The 13,099-nt window shown below is 58.1% G+C and overlaps 1 protein-coding gene across 2 annotated transcripts; it reads right to left on the reverse strand.

Annotated features, from left to right (window-relative positions):
- Nucleotides 1-1,619: 1,619 nt before the first annotated feature.
- RAB37 (RAB37, member RAS oncogene family) lies at nt 1,620-8,639 on the reverse strand. Of its 2 annotated transcripts, XM_008494599.2 has the most exons (9): nt 8,253-8,639; nt 6,523-6,633; nt 4,530-4,571; nt 4,310-4,376; nt 4,171-4,223; nt 3,696-3,761; nt 2,897-2,953; nt 2,550-2,626; nt 1,620-2,447 (listed from the first exon to the last, which is right to left on the reverse strand). In XM_008494599.2, the coding sequence occupies exons 1-9, from the start codon at nt 8,388-8,390 to the stop codon at nt 2,342-2,344; spliced, it is 717 nt and encodes a 238-aa protein (XP_008492821.2). In that variant the 5' UTR covers nt 8,391-8,639; the 3' UTR covers nt 1,620-2,341. The 2 variants fall into 2 exon arrangements, with proteins under 2 accessions (XP_008492821.2, XP_030317451.1); XM_030461591.1 differs by lacking the exon at nt 6,523-6,633.
- Nucleotides 8,640-13,099: the final 4,460 nt, after the last annotated feature.

Here is a 13,099-nt window from a genome sequence, read left to right on the forward strand (position 1 = left end):
CCTCTTGGGTAGCTCTGCACCAAACCCCTCCCACGGGGACCCCACCAGCCGAAAGAACCCCCCCGGTGTGCTTGGGGGGTGGCCACATTCCGGCTCCTCGGGGCTGATCTGGGTGTGACCAGTGGCTCATTTGTTTCCTCCACTCGGCTGAGCAATCATCAGCGGCCGCTCAGCCCTGAGAAAGGCGGCGGGGAGGAATCCCACGGCAAATGCCTGGGGAGAAGAAAACCAGGACAAGTGTCAGGGTACGGTCCCAGAACAACCGTGGCAGCAGCAGGAGGGGGTCCATTGCCTACAGCACCGATTTGGCACAGCCCTCCCCTTAGCAAAGGATTAGTGAGCAGCACAGCCCCACGAGTGTGAGTGTTTTGGGGGGTGATGGAAAGAGGGGAACACATTTTGGGAGCGCTACCCCAAGTCAGGAATTAAAACCATCTTCAAGAGGGCTGGTTTGAGCACGCGACCGTGATAAGAAGGAAAGACAACAGCACAGGAAACAGCTGGAGCTGTTATTGGGTCCGGCAGAACCCGTGGGCTGGCAGGGTGCAGGGAGTACCATGACAGCCCAGCTGCCTCCTCCTGCCCGGGCCCTTGGCGACTCAGCCTGACGTGAAGAGACCCCAGGCTGGAGGGGGGGAAAGCAGAAAAGAGCCAACGTCTGTTTGTGTTGAAGCCATCCAGCATTTTTTGCAGACATCAGCCAAGCGGCAGCAGCGATGCCATTGGTGGGAAGACAGAGTTATTTGGGGAATGCTGGACTCCGCACCATGAGAACAGCAGGGGAGGAGGTTGGTTTTAATTTAACAGGCCATGTTTACACTTCCCCTCTCACCTTTGGACTGTCTGAAATGTGCAACGAAAAGGCTCAGTGGGGAGGAAGGGGCTGTGGGTGCTTCCCCCTCCCCAAGGCTGCTCCCAGACCCCCCCTCCAGCCCCAATGCTCTGCAGCACTTGGGTGCAGCAGCCTCCCACGTCGCTGACTTGGGGCAGGGATTTCTCACGCAATAAAAAAAACAAACAGGCAGATGCAAAGCCTCCATAAATACCCAGCTTTAATCTGTAAACTTGCAAAGAGGGACCCAGGAGTAGAGCAGAGACAAAGGAGGCCCCAAAGCTGATGAGAGGCAATCAGCTTGGGTACAGGGCTGGGGAAGGTGCTAGAGGGGATGGATGTGCTGGACAGACCCTGAATCCTATGTGCAACAGTGCCATGCCCTCTGTATCCTCTCTTCAGCTAAATAACCAAATATTCACTGTCCCACCACCCTGGGAAGCACTTGAGGGAACTGGAGGGGTCACAGGGCCAGGCTGAGCACCAGGATGTGCAGGAACATGGGACCTGCTGGTGACCAAAGTAGCAGCCCTTGCTGGCTGAAGCATCTCAGGCATCTGCTCCCCAGAGAGTGGGTTTCAGCAGTGATTTGCCAGTGGCAGGAAGGACCAGTGGCATTATATATGCAGTGGTGCCAGAGAAATCCAGCATGCCCTGGCACCCAGCTGCTGCTCCAGGCCACTGTGGGCATCTCCTCCTCAACAGCTTCAGCTTGCATTTTGTCTGGAGGGATTGAAAAGAAAAAGGCTTTTCTCATAAAAAAAAAAAAAAAAAAAGGTCTCTTAATTCCTGTGGCTAGAAGAGGGGGGAAATGAGGGGGTTTTCACATTTCTATGTGTACTAGAAGTGCCCCAAGCACAGCTTGGGTGCTCCCAGGGGAGTTGTATTTCTCACAGCAGCTCAGGAGCAGGGAGCTGGCTTGGCCAGGCACTTCCCAAGCCCAGGCTTGGATACAATGGGGACATCAGTGCCCTCATGGTGGCAGAAGGATAAAAGCCAAGAGCAGCAACTGCAGCAGTGAAGAGCCACGGCTGAGTGTGGGGCAGCCCCAGGAGGAAGAGATGAGGCTCCTTGGAGGGAAAGCAGAGCCCAGAATCCCCAGGGAGTGCAGTGCTGAAAGCAGGGATGGCTGCAGGGGAGGGCCAGGGCTGTGGGGGACCTGGCTGTGGCCTCTCCAGGGGTCTCTTGGCAGGGCACGGGGCCACATCCTGCAGTGTGCTCAGGTCTGGAGGCATCACCAGGGCTTGCTGGCCAGGCTGGCAGGCATCACACCACCATTCTTCCTCCCGTGGCACCTGGTGAGCTCCAGACAGGGCTCTGCAGGGCAGCAGGATTCAGCCCCTGGATCCTGGAGTCAGGATGATCCCTCTCCTCGTGCACGTGTCTCTCCCCATCCACGCCTGGCTTGGCAGAGCCCGGGTTCCTCGGGTGCTCGAGGGCAGGATTGGGCCCCTACCCTGCCTCCCACCTTCCTGCACCCCTGGGGCTGCTGGCTCCTCCTGGCTGCTCTCAGGAGAAGGCACAGCACCCAGATCTCTGCTTCTGTGACTCGATGTAGTCGTGGATCTGGAAGCGGGGCTCGTCCGGGGGCTGCAGCGTGCGGTCCTTCAGTTCCCTGGGGTGGTGGGGCCACGTTACCCCAACCCACCCACTCCAGTGCTGGTGTGGGAGGTGGTGGGGATGCAGGGGACATCTCCCTTGTCCCCCATGTACTCACTTGGCAATGGCCAGGAAGGCCAGCTCCACGTTCATGCCCGTTTTGGCGCTCGTCTCCATGAAAGGCACCCCGTACTCCTGGAAGGGCAGCACAGCCCTGTCAGCCCCCAGCCCCAAAATGTCCTGTCCCTCCCAATTGTCCCCATCACCATGGCTGAGGCTTAGGGACAAGGTGCTGTCCCCTCCCTGCCTTGCCCCCAGGTATCACATATAACCAGCTGCCACGCTGCCTGTGCTGGAGCCTGGCAGGTCCAGGCACCCAGCAGAGGAGGTGACACGGGGACCCTGAGTGTGATGTGTGACTGCTGGGGGAGGACTGCAGCTGGGTCAGACCCCGGCAGGGCTCACCCTGGCCAGTGATGCTCCATCTTCTGTCCTCACAGCCCGCTCACTGGTCACATCGGCCTGTGGGAGGGAAGGGAAGGAAGTGTCACCATGTACCAGGGCCAGGTGACACCCTGGGGACATGTAGGAGGTGGGTGGTATGGAGTATGGGGGGAGCTGCCAGGAGCTGGGGGCATCAGGGACCCAGCAACATTCAGTGCCCAGAGGAGAATCTGGGACCAGTTGAGCATCTGAGACCTGGTGGCATTCAGGATTGAGGGGACACCCAGGACCTGGGGATGCTGGAGACCTGGATGCATAGAGAACCCAGGGGGTTTTCTGGTGCCTTGCTGGGCATCAAGAACCCAGCAGCATCCAGGGGGCACCCAGTCCCAGGAGAATATCCACCTGGAAACATCTGGGACCACAGAAAAGAGTCTGTGACCTGGTTGAGCATTTGGGACTTGGGGCTACCTGGGATCTGGGGGTGCATCCAGAAGCTGGATAGCATTCCCTATACCCAGCATCATCCCCTCCCAGGACCATCCCCGTCGGGAGCCTCAGCCCGGTGCTGCCCTCCCCTGGCTGCCGGGACACGGGCTCCCCGAACCCCCCCTAAACCCCTGGGGTCACCTCTGGGCCTGGCTGAGCCCAGAAAGCAGCAGGTCCTGGGGGAGGATGTAGCAGGGTGTACCCGGCTGGCAGGAAGCTCACCCCCCCTCCCAGCTGCATCCCTCCCTGGCCACGGGGACAGCATGGCACAGCGTGGCACAGCGTGGCATGGCACAGCAAACTGTGGGGTGAAGGAGTACCCTGCACATACCTTATTGCCCAGCAGCATGATGACCACATCCTTCTGGGCATACTCATGGATCTCGGTCAGCCAGGCCTGTGGGGCAGCAGGGCTGTGATGGGGACAGCACCACCCTGGTCCCTCCCACACCCCCGTGATGACAGGGAAATGACTTTATTATTTTTTTTTTTTTTTGGTACAGGAACCATTCCAGCCTGAAAACGCCCTGTCTCCTGGCTAGGACCCAAGCCTCTGTGTAGCTCACATCCATCCCAAGCTGCCTTTTCCCCCTCCAGCCATTTCCCTTCTCCCTAACCCAAAAGTCACCCAGCCGTGCAGCACCCAGCCAGGCACCCCAGGGATAAGCTCCCAGCCAGCTCTGTCTGGCCAAAACAGCCAATGCTTTTATGTAGAACATGCTTCAGACTGTCCCAAACACCCCGCCAGCCATGCTGGGCAACTACCACCTCAATAAACCCCTTCCCAAACCACAGAGGGGACTCACACGGATGTTGTCAAAGGACATCTTGCTGGTGATATCGTACAGCAGGAGCAAGGCTGGAAGGGAAGAGGCAGAGGCATTGCCCCAGTGCAGGGATGCACTCCAGCTGCTCTCCCCCATCCCCCACAGACCCCAAACCCACCTTGAGCATCCCTGTAGTAGGCGTGGGTGACGCTGCGGAAACGCTCCTGGCCTGCAGTGTCCCAGATCTGCCAAAAAGTCACCCCAGTGAGAGCAGGGAGGGGACCCCCCCCCCCAAGCTGGGGATGTCCCTGCAGCTCCCAGCCCACTCAATGATCAATCCAGGGGCTTTTTCCAGCGGCATGGCTGGGAAATGCTCACCCCCCCCTCCCAAAGCTCACCTGCAACTTCACCTTCACGCCATCCACAGCCACCACTTTGTTCTGCAGAAGAGAAGGACAGCAGGTCCATCAGCCCTGGTGTGGAGCTGGCCAGGCCCTGCTCTTCTGCAGCTGGCGGGGTGAAGCCAGGCTGCCCATGGGGCTGAACACTGAAGCCTCATTGCTACAAACCCTGTTCCTGCTGGGGGGGGGGGCCGCTGAGGGACCCCCTCACAGCATCCCCCAAGTCTGGGGTGGAAAGGGGCAGAATCAGGACAAGGCAAGATACCAGCCTGCTTTGGATGTGGTGCCTTGCTCATCTCCTACATCCAGAACCCCTCTACTGGGCTTCTGGACCCCGAATGAGCCAGCTAAGGATGGAGGCTGCCCCACAAAGCCTGGGGACACTGACGTGCTCCAGCTCCTGCCCACCTGGCCAGGGGAGGAACTGGGAGGAGGAACACAGAGCTGAGGAACTGGGAGGAGGAACACAGAGCTGAGGAACTGGGCAGGTCTTGCATGAACTGTGTGCAAATGTGCATTTATAGTAACACCTTGGCCTGCTTTTATAATGTCTGCCCACCATAAAGCCCTTCCACCAGGATTCCTCTGCTCCATATGCTAAAGGAACCATCACTGTCCTAAAAAATTGGGCTATTTGCAGCAATTTGAGACCTTTGGGTGTTGTGAGCTGCCTGGGGATGCTCCAGCTCAAGTTTCCAGGCTCATGGGAGACTTGGTTGGTCCTTCAGGGTGGTCACACACACACTGAGCTGGGGGGCTGCAGGTTGCAGCAGTTTTATCCAGCACAGGAGGAGGAAACCTCCCAGGTCAGGGCAGTTTGCAGACAAACATCAGGGATGCTCAACCCTGCAGCCAGGCTGGGAGCAGGGAAGGGAAGGAGCATTTGCAAGTGAGAGTTATCAGAGAGAACTTAAGCAATCACTGTACCCACTCAAAGTGCAGGGACTTCTCTCCAGAGACCCAAGAAAAGAAAAGCAGGAGTTACCAAAAGGGCTATTTTAAGAGTCTTAAAGAATTGTACTTGGAGGGATGATGCTGGAAAGAGAAGACCCCTAGATATAATTTGGTCCTGGAGTTGTTTGAAATGGAAATTCAACTGATGTGGAGGTGGCCAAGTTTGACAAAATGGGCTGAATAAAACAAAACCCATGCCCTAGGAGACTCAGGTAATTACCTACCAGCTGAGAGCTGCTGGAGGGCAGATGTGCACAGGGTAGAGCTGAGGCCACTCCTGGGGCCACCAGCACCCATCCCAGCAGTGGGACACAGCAAATTTTCCTTCTTTCATGACTTCATTGGAAGGCCAGGCTAGGAGACTCCATCCAAAGTGAATCCCCAGCCCTCTTCCCCTGCCCTGCTCACTGACATCCCCTCCCGTAGCATCCCCCCTGCAAGCCAAGAGCAGCCCAGGCAGCAAAGAACCAGAGCAGTGGTGGAAGCAGAGGAAACACCAGCAGCACTCAACACGTGTGAGCAGAGCTCTGCCCAGGGGACCCCCCCAAGCACTTCCAGCCTCCTGAAACCCAGCTCTGCCCTGCAAACAGCTCTGCCTGACCCTTCAGCCCCACAGCCACCCTGCAGACAGGGAGTAACAGGATGGGTTGTGCACAGATCCTGCGACCTTCACAACTCCTCAAAAGCCCATTTCAGCCCTTTCAAGACACAAAATCACAGCCAGCAGTGTTTGCCCCCTCGAGCTGGTAGCCTCAGCCTTGCCAGTGGGGTGTGCAGCTGCTCCCCAGGCACCCCCAGCTGGGATGGGCTAGAACCTGGATTTCTGCTGATTTAAAGACAAGAGGGGATGTTCCCAGTGGGTCCTTCTGTTACTGCTCTCCCAGGGAGAAGTGGAAGGGTTTCAGCAAGCACCTGCAGCCAGCTGGGAGATTATTTGGGGTGCAGAGGCTGGAAACCCCCAGCCTCCCCCCCCTCTCCAGCACCCAATTCTGTCCGAGGTGTGGGTTGGGGGATGGCAAGGGCCTGGGAGTCTCACCCGGAAATCTATGCCCACGGTGGCTATGAACATCCTGGAGAGAAAGGCCCCGTCTTTGAACTGGAGCAGGAAGCAGGTTTTCCCCACGCCTGAGTCTCCAAGTAACATCACCTGCAAGATGCGCGCACAGAGAGGTGTCAGTGGGACAGGGAGGGGTGCTGAGCCCCCAAGGTCCCTTGTGTCCCTCCATTTCTTCCCTCAGGACTGGTCCTGCCTGGTCTGGGGAGCCTCGTGGGAGCTGGGGATGAGATGGGGTGGGACCCCTGAGGGTGCAGCCACGCAGTGCCCCAGGGCAGCCCCCAGCCAACAGAGGAGTGAAGAGCACCAGAGGAGAGCTGGTGGGAAGGCAGGTACCATAGCAAGAAGAAACGTTTCCTGGCCAACTCCTGGCCATCTCCTATCCCAGGAGGCTCCTGGAAAACTGGCCAAATGTCTCAGACACATGGAGCCACCTTCACCCAAGCTTTACACCCAGCCTGGGAGTGCCCAGCCCAAGGGCCTGAGCAAACCCACTGTATCTGGGAGTCTCACCCTCCCGATGCCCAGAGCCCTGCCTGCCACAGACACCAAAGCAAACACTGCACCTTTTCCCCTCCTGCTAAGCAAACAGCTCAGCCCAGCTCCCTGATCACCACAGCACCGCAGGACCTGGGCAGGCAGCAGCCAGAACCAGCAGTGGTACTGGTGAGCACAGCTTAACCCACTAACCCCACTCACCATGCCCCTCCCTGCTCACCAGCACAGCCCTTTCCTGCTGGGCAGTAATCACCCTGAGGCTGACTGCAGTTCCTTGCCTAAAAATGGCAGCAAGCAGGACACTGGCAAAAAGCTCCATCCCTGTGAGCCCACCCTGGGGGGACACTGGAACCTGGAAAGAAAACCTGGGCTGGCAGGGCAGAGGCAGTGAGCCATGGCCACCGTGGGCAGGGGTGGCACAGCAAACATCCTGCAGGCCAACCTAGGGCTGGAAATGTTTTGCCTCCTGCTAGTTCACACCATTGATCAAATCCTTCCCTGGGCCACCCTGACCCAGCCCAGGCTGGGGTTCTGCTGGGAACACCACTTGGTTCTACCTCTACCCTGCTCCGGGTCATGTTGGCAACAGATTTAGCCCCTCAAAGCAAAAAATAGCCTTCCACTGAAAGGAGTCAGAGCAGAGAGGATAAAGGCAAAGGAGTAAAAGGAGTTCAGGGGAGGTGGCAGCTTTGGGAGACAGCAAGGCAAAGCAGGGGGAGGCCTTGGGTGTGGGACTGTGGGTGCTGGGCTCAGCCTGGGGCTGTGTATTCAATTTTTCAGGTAAAAAGATCATAGGTCCCATGCCCCCCTCTGTGCTGCTGGGAAGAGGAGGGTGCTTCCCCGGGAAGACCCTGGGCTGAGCAGGATCAGGGGTGACACTTGGGGAGGGGTTTTCCACCTCAATGCCTGGCAGGGGGATATGGGAGGCTGCGGGGCCCTGGGCTGGCTCGGCTCTGGGGGGAGTGAGCCCACATCTGCTTTATCTGGGACCACCCGGGACAGGGGCAGGGGCAGACAGGGCTGTGGGGGCTGAGCTGGGGCCGATGCCTCTTTCTCCTTCCTCGGCCCGCAGCCGCTTCCTGAGCACCACCCCGGCACCGGAGGAAGCGGGCGGCCCCCTGGATCCCCTTGGACCCTCCCTCGTCTACCCGGGATTGGGGGCCCGAGTCCCAACCTCCACCTCCAGTAGGTCCAGCCCTCCCACCTCCTCCCACCTTGCCGGTCAGTTCGTAGTCTGGGGGCAGCACCGGGAGGTCCCCGCTCCCCACCAGAGGGGTTCCGGTCTCTACTGGATGGGTCCCGCTCTCTACCGGAGGGGTCCCGCTCTCCGCCTCCCCGTCGAGGTTGCTCATGGTGCGTCCGATCGGAACAGCTGAATCCCGGGGGCGATGAGAGCTGCAGCCCCCACCCCACACGGCCCGGCCCGCCTTCCTCCCTCCTCCTCTTCCTCCTCCTCTTCCCCGGCCAACGCCACACCTCAGGCTGTGTCCCGGCCGTTTTCCTGCCCAGCCCGGCAAAGGGATGAGGAAAAGGAGGCTCAAGGCTGGAAACTTCACCCCACTCCTCCTTGCACCCCCACCGCGTGGTGCTGGGGTTTGCCAGGGGCTGGGCGGTACCGGAGGGCGGGCAGAGCCCTGGCACGTCCCCTGAACATCTCCCCCACCCCCGTCACCCAGGGGTGCGGGGATGGAGACCCCGCTGCTGCCAAATCACTCCCGGCCACACCGGCTCGGTGGGGACGGCAGCTCCCGCTCCCTCCTACCCCAGCCCACCCCAGATGGGGAGGGGCTTGGGGTTTGCCTTGTCCCGCTGCAGCCCCGACGGCTGCCGAGAGGGGCCCCGGCTCAACCCCGAGGCGCGGCGGAGCAGGAGGAAACCGGCAGCAGCGGCGGAAGCCACCGTGGGGCTGGGCCGGCTGCCGGGGCCACCCCCATCCCGGGTCCTCACCCCTCAGCATCCTGCTCCAGCCCCTTGCTCTCCAGGTGAAGGCCTCACGGCTGCAGGAGATGTGATGGCAGAGTTACCAGCTGCCTCTGCTCCTGCCCCAAGTGCCTGCTCCTGCCCCAGACAAGTTTTCATCTGCCTCCTCGGAAAGGGAACCTGAATTTCCAGTCCCATAACTGTGCTCAGACCCAGACTTATAGTTTATATATGCTCAGTGGCCAGAGCTGAAAGCTGGAGGCACTTGGAGCTGCTGGGAGCAGCTGAGCTCCCCTGCAGCTTGCTGGGTAAGGGGGCTGGAATGATGTGGCAAACCTTGCTGGTGCTCATGGAGTGGCCTAGACAGGAAAAGTGTCTGGTTGAGCATCACCACCACATGGCAATGTGTGCTGCAGGAGAAACGAGGCAGCCAGGATCTGGCAAAGGTCAGAGGAGCATATCTGAGCCTCCTCTACCTGCCCAGGGATCACAGGGACACCTTTGGCTCTCAGCCTCCGAGCTGCTTGTCCCCAGAGTCCCCATCCCAGTACCATGGTTCCATGGTTCCATGGTTCCTTGTCCTGAACTAGAGAGAAAATCTGTGTGAGCAATAGCCTCCTCTTGCTGAGCCCCAGCTTTGCCCTGGATGCTGGGGTGATGCTCTGCAGTGAGCTCCCAAGTGCTGTCTCTGTCCCCAGCTCCCCCAGGAGGGGACACAGACACTTCAGAGCCACTCACCAGCCCCGAGGCAGCTCTGTAAATAGCACTGGATGACGGCTGAGTGCTTTTCCCAGGCACTGCTACCATCTGCCTGGCTTTTCATCAGGGCCCTGGGATGTACAGGCAGGACACAGGCTGGCTGGGAGAGCGGGGCTGCTCCAAAGGCAGAACCATAGGGGCAGAACCATTATGACTGCCCAAATAAAAGTGCTGCCTGCCCCAAGGGTGAGTGAGGCTGCACAGCTCAGGCACCAGGGATCAGGCTCTTACCGTAAAACCGATGCCCACAGTGGCAGAGAAGGAGCCAGGGATGAACTTGCCCTGGTCAAACTGGACCAGCAGAGATGTCTTCCCCACACCGCTGTCTCCAACCAGGATTGTCTGCAAGGAGCAGATCAGAGGCATCAGCACATGGGAGCAAGGTGATGCTTAAGCCTGCAGGCACAGTGTGCAGCCTGAGCTGGGTGTTTGGGGAGGGGGTGCTGGGGCAATGCACACAGCAGGATCAGGAGGGAGCAGGGAACCCCAGCCCTGGCAGAGCCACGAGCCCTGTGGCAGCCCCATGGCACAACTCCACTGCACAGCCCTGCTCAGCAGCAGATTGTCCCCATGGGCTGCTGGGTGCCAGATGGCTCATCCTGCTGCTTCTTGGCCTTCACTGTCACCTCTGGTTCTGTCCAGGGAGGAATTTCCACCCCTCTGACCATCTCTATGATAAATGGAACGTGCCCTGGGCTGGGCTTTGGGCAAGAGCCTCTCTGTGCCCTCTCCAATTGCAAAGAGGTGGAAAAGAAAGCAAAGCACAGCTCATCATGGAGGGTGAGCAGAGAGATGCTCCTGCCCTGGCTGGGGAAGCTGCTGAGCAGAAGCAGCCTTGGCTCTCACAGCCCTGGCAGAAAACCTCTTAAGGAGGACTCTGGAGGTGCTGGATTAGGTCCAAAACTGTTTATTAAAGAAAGCATCTCCTGCAGCTGCTGCTCACAGCCACCATCAGAGCCAGGCAGCCCCTCCAGGACACGGGGCTGTCTTTATGCTGCACTAACACTGTGGTCTTGATGTGCTTCTTCCCAGCAGGATGCTGGGTTTAGAGTCATGCAGTCCCTCTGCCCTCCAGCCCTTCTTGGGAAGCCCACGGGCTCTCCAGCAGGGAGCAAAGCTTACTTGTGCCTGAGCTGAAGGGATGAGTGAGCTCTGCTGTGACATTATCATCACCTCCTGAGCCAGCCCATGGCCCTGGAACACCCACTGCATCCCTGGGGAGCCCATCTCCCTTCTGCTCCTGCCTGAGTTCCCCCATATTCCCAGCCTAAGGGAGATCAACAGTCCAAATGCAAACCCCTCCCTCCCCTCTCTGCCTGTGTCTGGGTTTTGTTGGGAAACATTCCCATCCTTTCAGGAAACTGAAAAGGTTGAGATGCTTCCAAACCTTTCACAGCATCACAAGTGAAAATAAACACTCTGCTATCTGGCTGCTTGCTCAGAAGTGGGTTTGGCTCTGTCTTTCAGGACATGAACATTCCCAGAGCTGCAGCCTTGACAAGCACTGAGGCAGCCCTAGGACAGTGTCCCCTCTGCCAGCCCTGGTGCTGGGACTGACCTTCCCCACTCCCTGCCTTCACTTCTGCCAAACTTTGGTGCATCTGGTACTTCCTTCCTTGATCTGTGTTCAGTTCAAAGAAGCTTCAGCAGCCCAGCTCTGTTTCAGTGCACCTCAGCCCTTCAGCCCCACACCAGGTGACATCTCAAAGGCCACTTTGCCACCAAGCAGGAGCTGTTGATTCTTTCTGACTGCCAGGGGAGCCTTCATGCACTGCTGCTCCCATCTCTCCATCACCCTGCACTGCAGGGTTAAACCCAGCCTGGCACCACTTCAGGCACTGCACACTCCTCCTGGGAAAATGCAGGGTGGATGAGCATGGGGAAATGTGTTTAATCAAGTGCCTGAACAGCCCTGGAGGATCACGACCCGATTTCACACCCCAGCAGGTTTTGGGGGATGCAGTCACACATGATAGCATCCAGCCCAGTGGTTCTTGCCACCTCACAGACCCCAGAGGAGTGGGGTGATCCAAAATCCAAGGAGCTTGAGGACCACAAACACACAGAAACATGGGCTAGCAGGACCCCAGCATCCTGCTCTGCAGAAATCAACACCCCATAACTTGCCCGGAGCCTCTCAGTGCTGATTCACGTTGGTGAATCAGTGTTTTCCCTCAGAAAAAAACATCCCCAAATCCTGATCTGCTGAGCACAGCTGTTGGCAGGCGGCAGCTCTGCACCTCTGCCAGCCACACAGCCCCGTGTGCTGAGAGGCAGCAACATGCAGATCTTCTGCTGGAGATCTCTGCCTCCTCCCTAAGCAGACACGGGGCTGTTTTCGGGTCACTTGTACATCCAGAGCAGCCCCCAGGCTGGGAGCCTGCACAGGAGCTGGGGGGTGTGGAGAGGCAGAAATCTCTGGGTGAGCCCTTGCACATGGGCCAGAGGAGCTGGGTCACCCCTTTCCCTAAGGGAAATTTTCTTGTCCAACCCCTCCTTGTCTCTGCCCTGGGGCCCAGGCACATTCCTTGTGCAGAGAGGGATCTGCTCCAGAGCAGACACACAGGAAACACCCCAGGAGTTCATTACCATGGGTCTCACACATTCCAGTGCTACATTTTTTTTTTTTTTTGGTGCTACACTATTCCTAGTAAAATACTGGTGCTGAGAGGTTCAACAAGCCCAGCTGCACCCTGTAGTGCCCTCCTTGGGAGCAGTTAATGCAGAGAAGGACATTAATTATGGAGGGAGGAGAGCTGGCTGAAATGAGGCACAGAAAGCCTCCAGAGCCCAGAATTTACAGAGAACATGTATGAAAGACAGGCTCCCCTATCAATAATTTAATAGGAATTTAGAATAGACACAACTCAGGAATTGCTTCATGACTTGATAATAGTAAAAGTTGACCTGAATCAGCCAAGAGACTTTCCTAGGGACTTCAGGAAAAGCTCATGGGCTCTGTGGAGGTACAACCCAGTGGAACCACCTTGGCTGTGAAATAAACACAAAAGAACTAAAACCCCACTGTGGTGTGGATGTGGCTACCCAGCCACTGAAACCTCAGGTTGGGATGCCCAAGTTCCAAATTTACCCTGCCTCTTGTCAGCCCCCTTGGCCAGAGCCACACTAAATGTAGACTGGAGGAGCCTGGCAGGTTTCATCCCCAGCCCCAGGGGATGTAAGGGAGGGAGAGGTGCCCTCCACAGGCTCTTCTGCTGCTCTCAGAGACTTGCTGAAGCCCCAGACCCAAAGGTTTGCTCCCAGGTTAGGATGTATCACAACAAATAGTGTACGTGCACCCCAGCACAGCTGCCTGCAGAGCTCAGCCAAGGCAGGGCACAGGGAAAGGTCTGAGACCAAAGCTGTGGCTGCATTCAGCATC

This window comes from Calypte anna, chromosome 18 (assembly GCF_003957555.1).
Source record: "Calypte anna isolate BGI_N300 chromosome 18, bCalAnn1_v1.p, whole genome shotgun sequence".
NCBI lineage: Eukaryota > Metazoa > Chordata > Aves > Apodiformes > Trochilidae > Calypte > Calypte anna.

Coding starts and splice junctions, on each gene's coding strand:
- RAB37 (XM_008494599.2), bottom strand. CDS start 8,390: ATGAGCAACCTCGACGGGGAGGCGGAGAGCGGGACCCCTCCGGTAGAG. Junction 4,572..6,522: donor CCGTGGGCATAGATTTCCGG/GTGAGACTCCCA, acceptor TCTCTTCTGCAG/AACAAAGTGGTGGCTGTGGA. Junction 2,627..2,896: donor ATGGAGCATCACTGGCCAGG/GTGAGCCCTGCC, acceptor CTGCCCTTCCAG/GAGTACGGGGTGCCTTTCAT.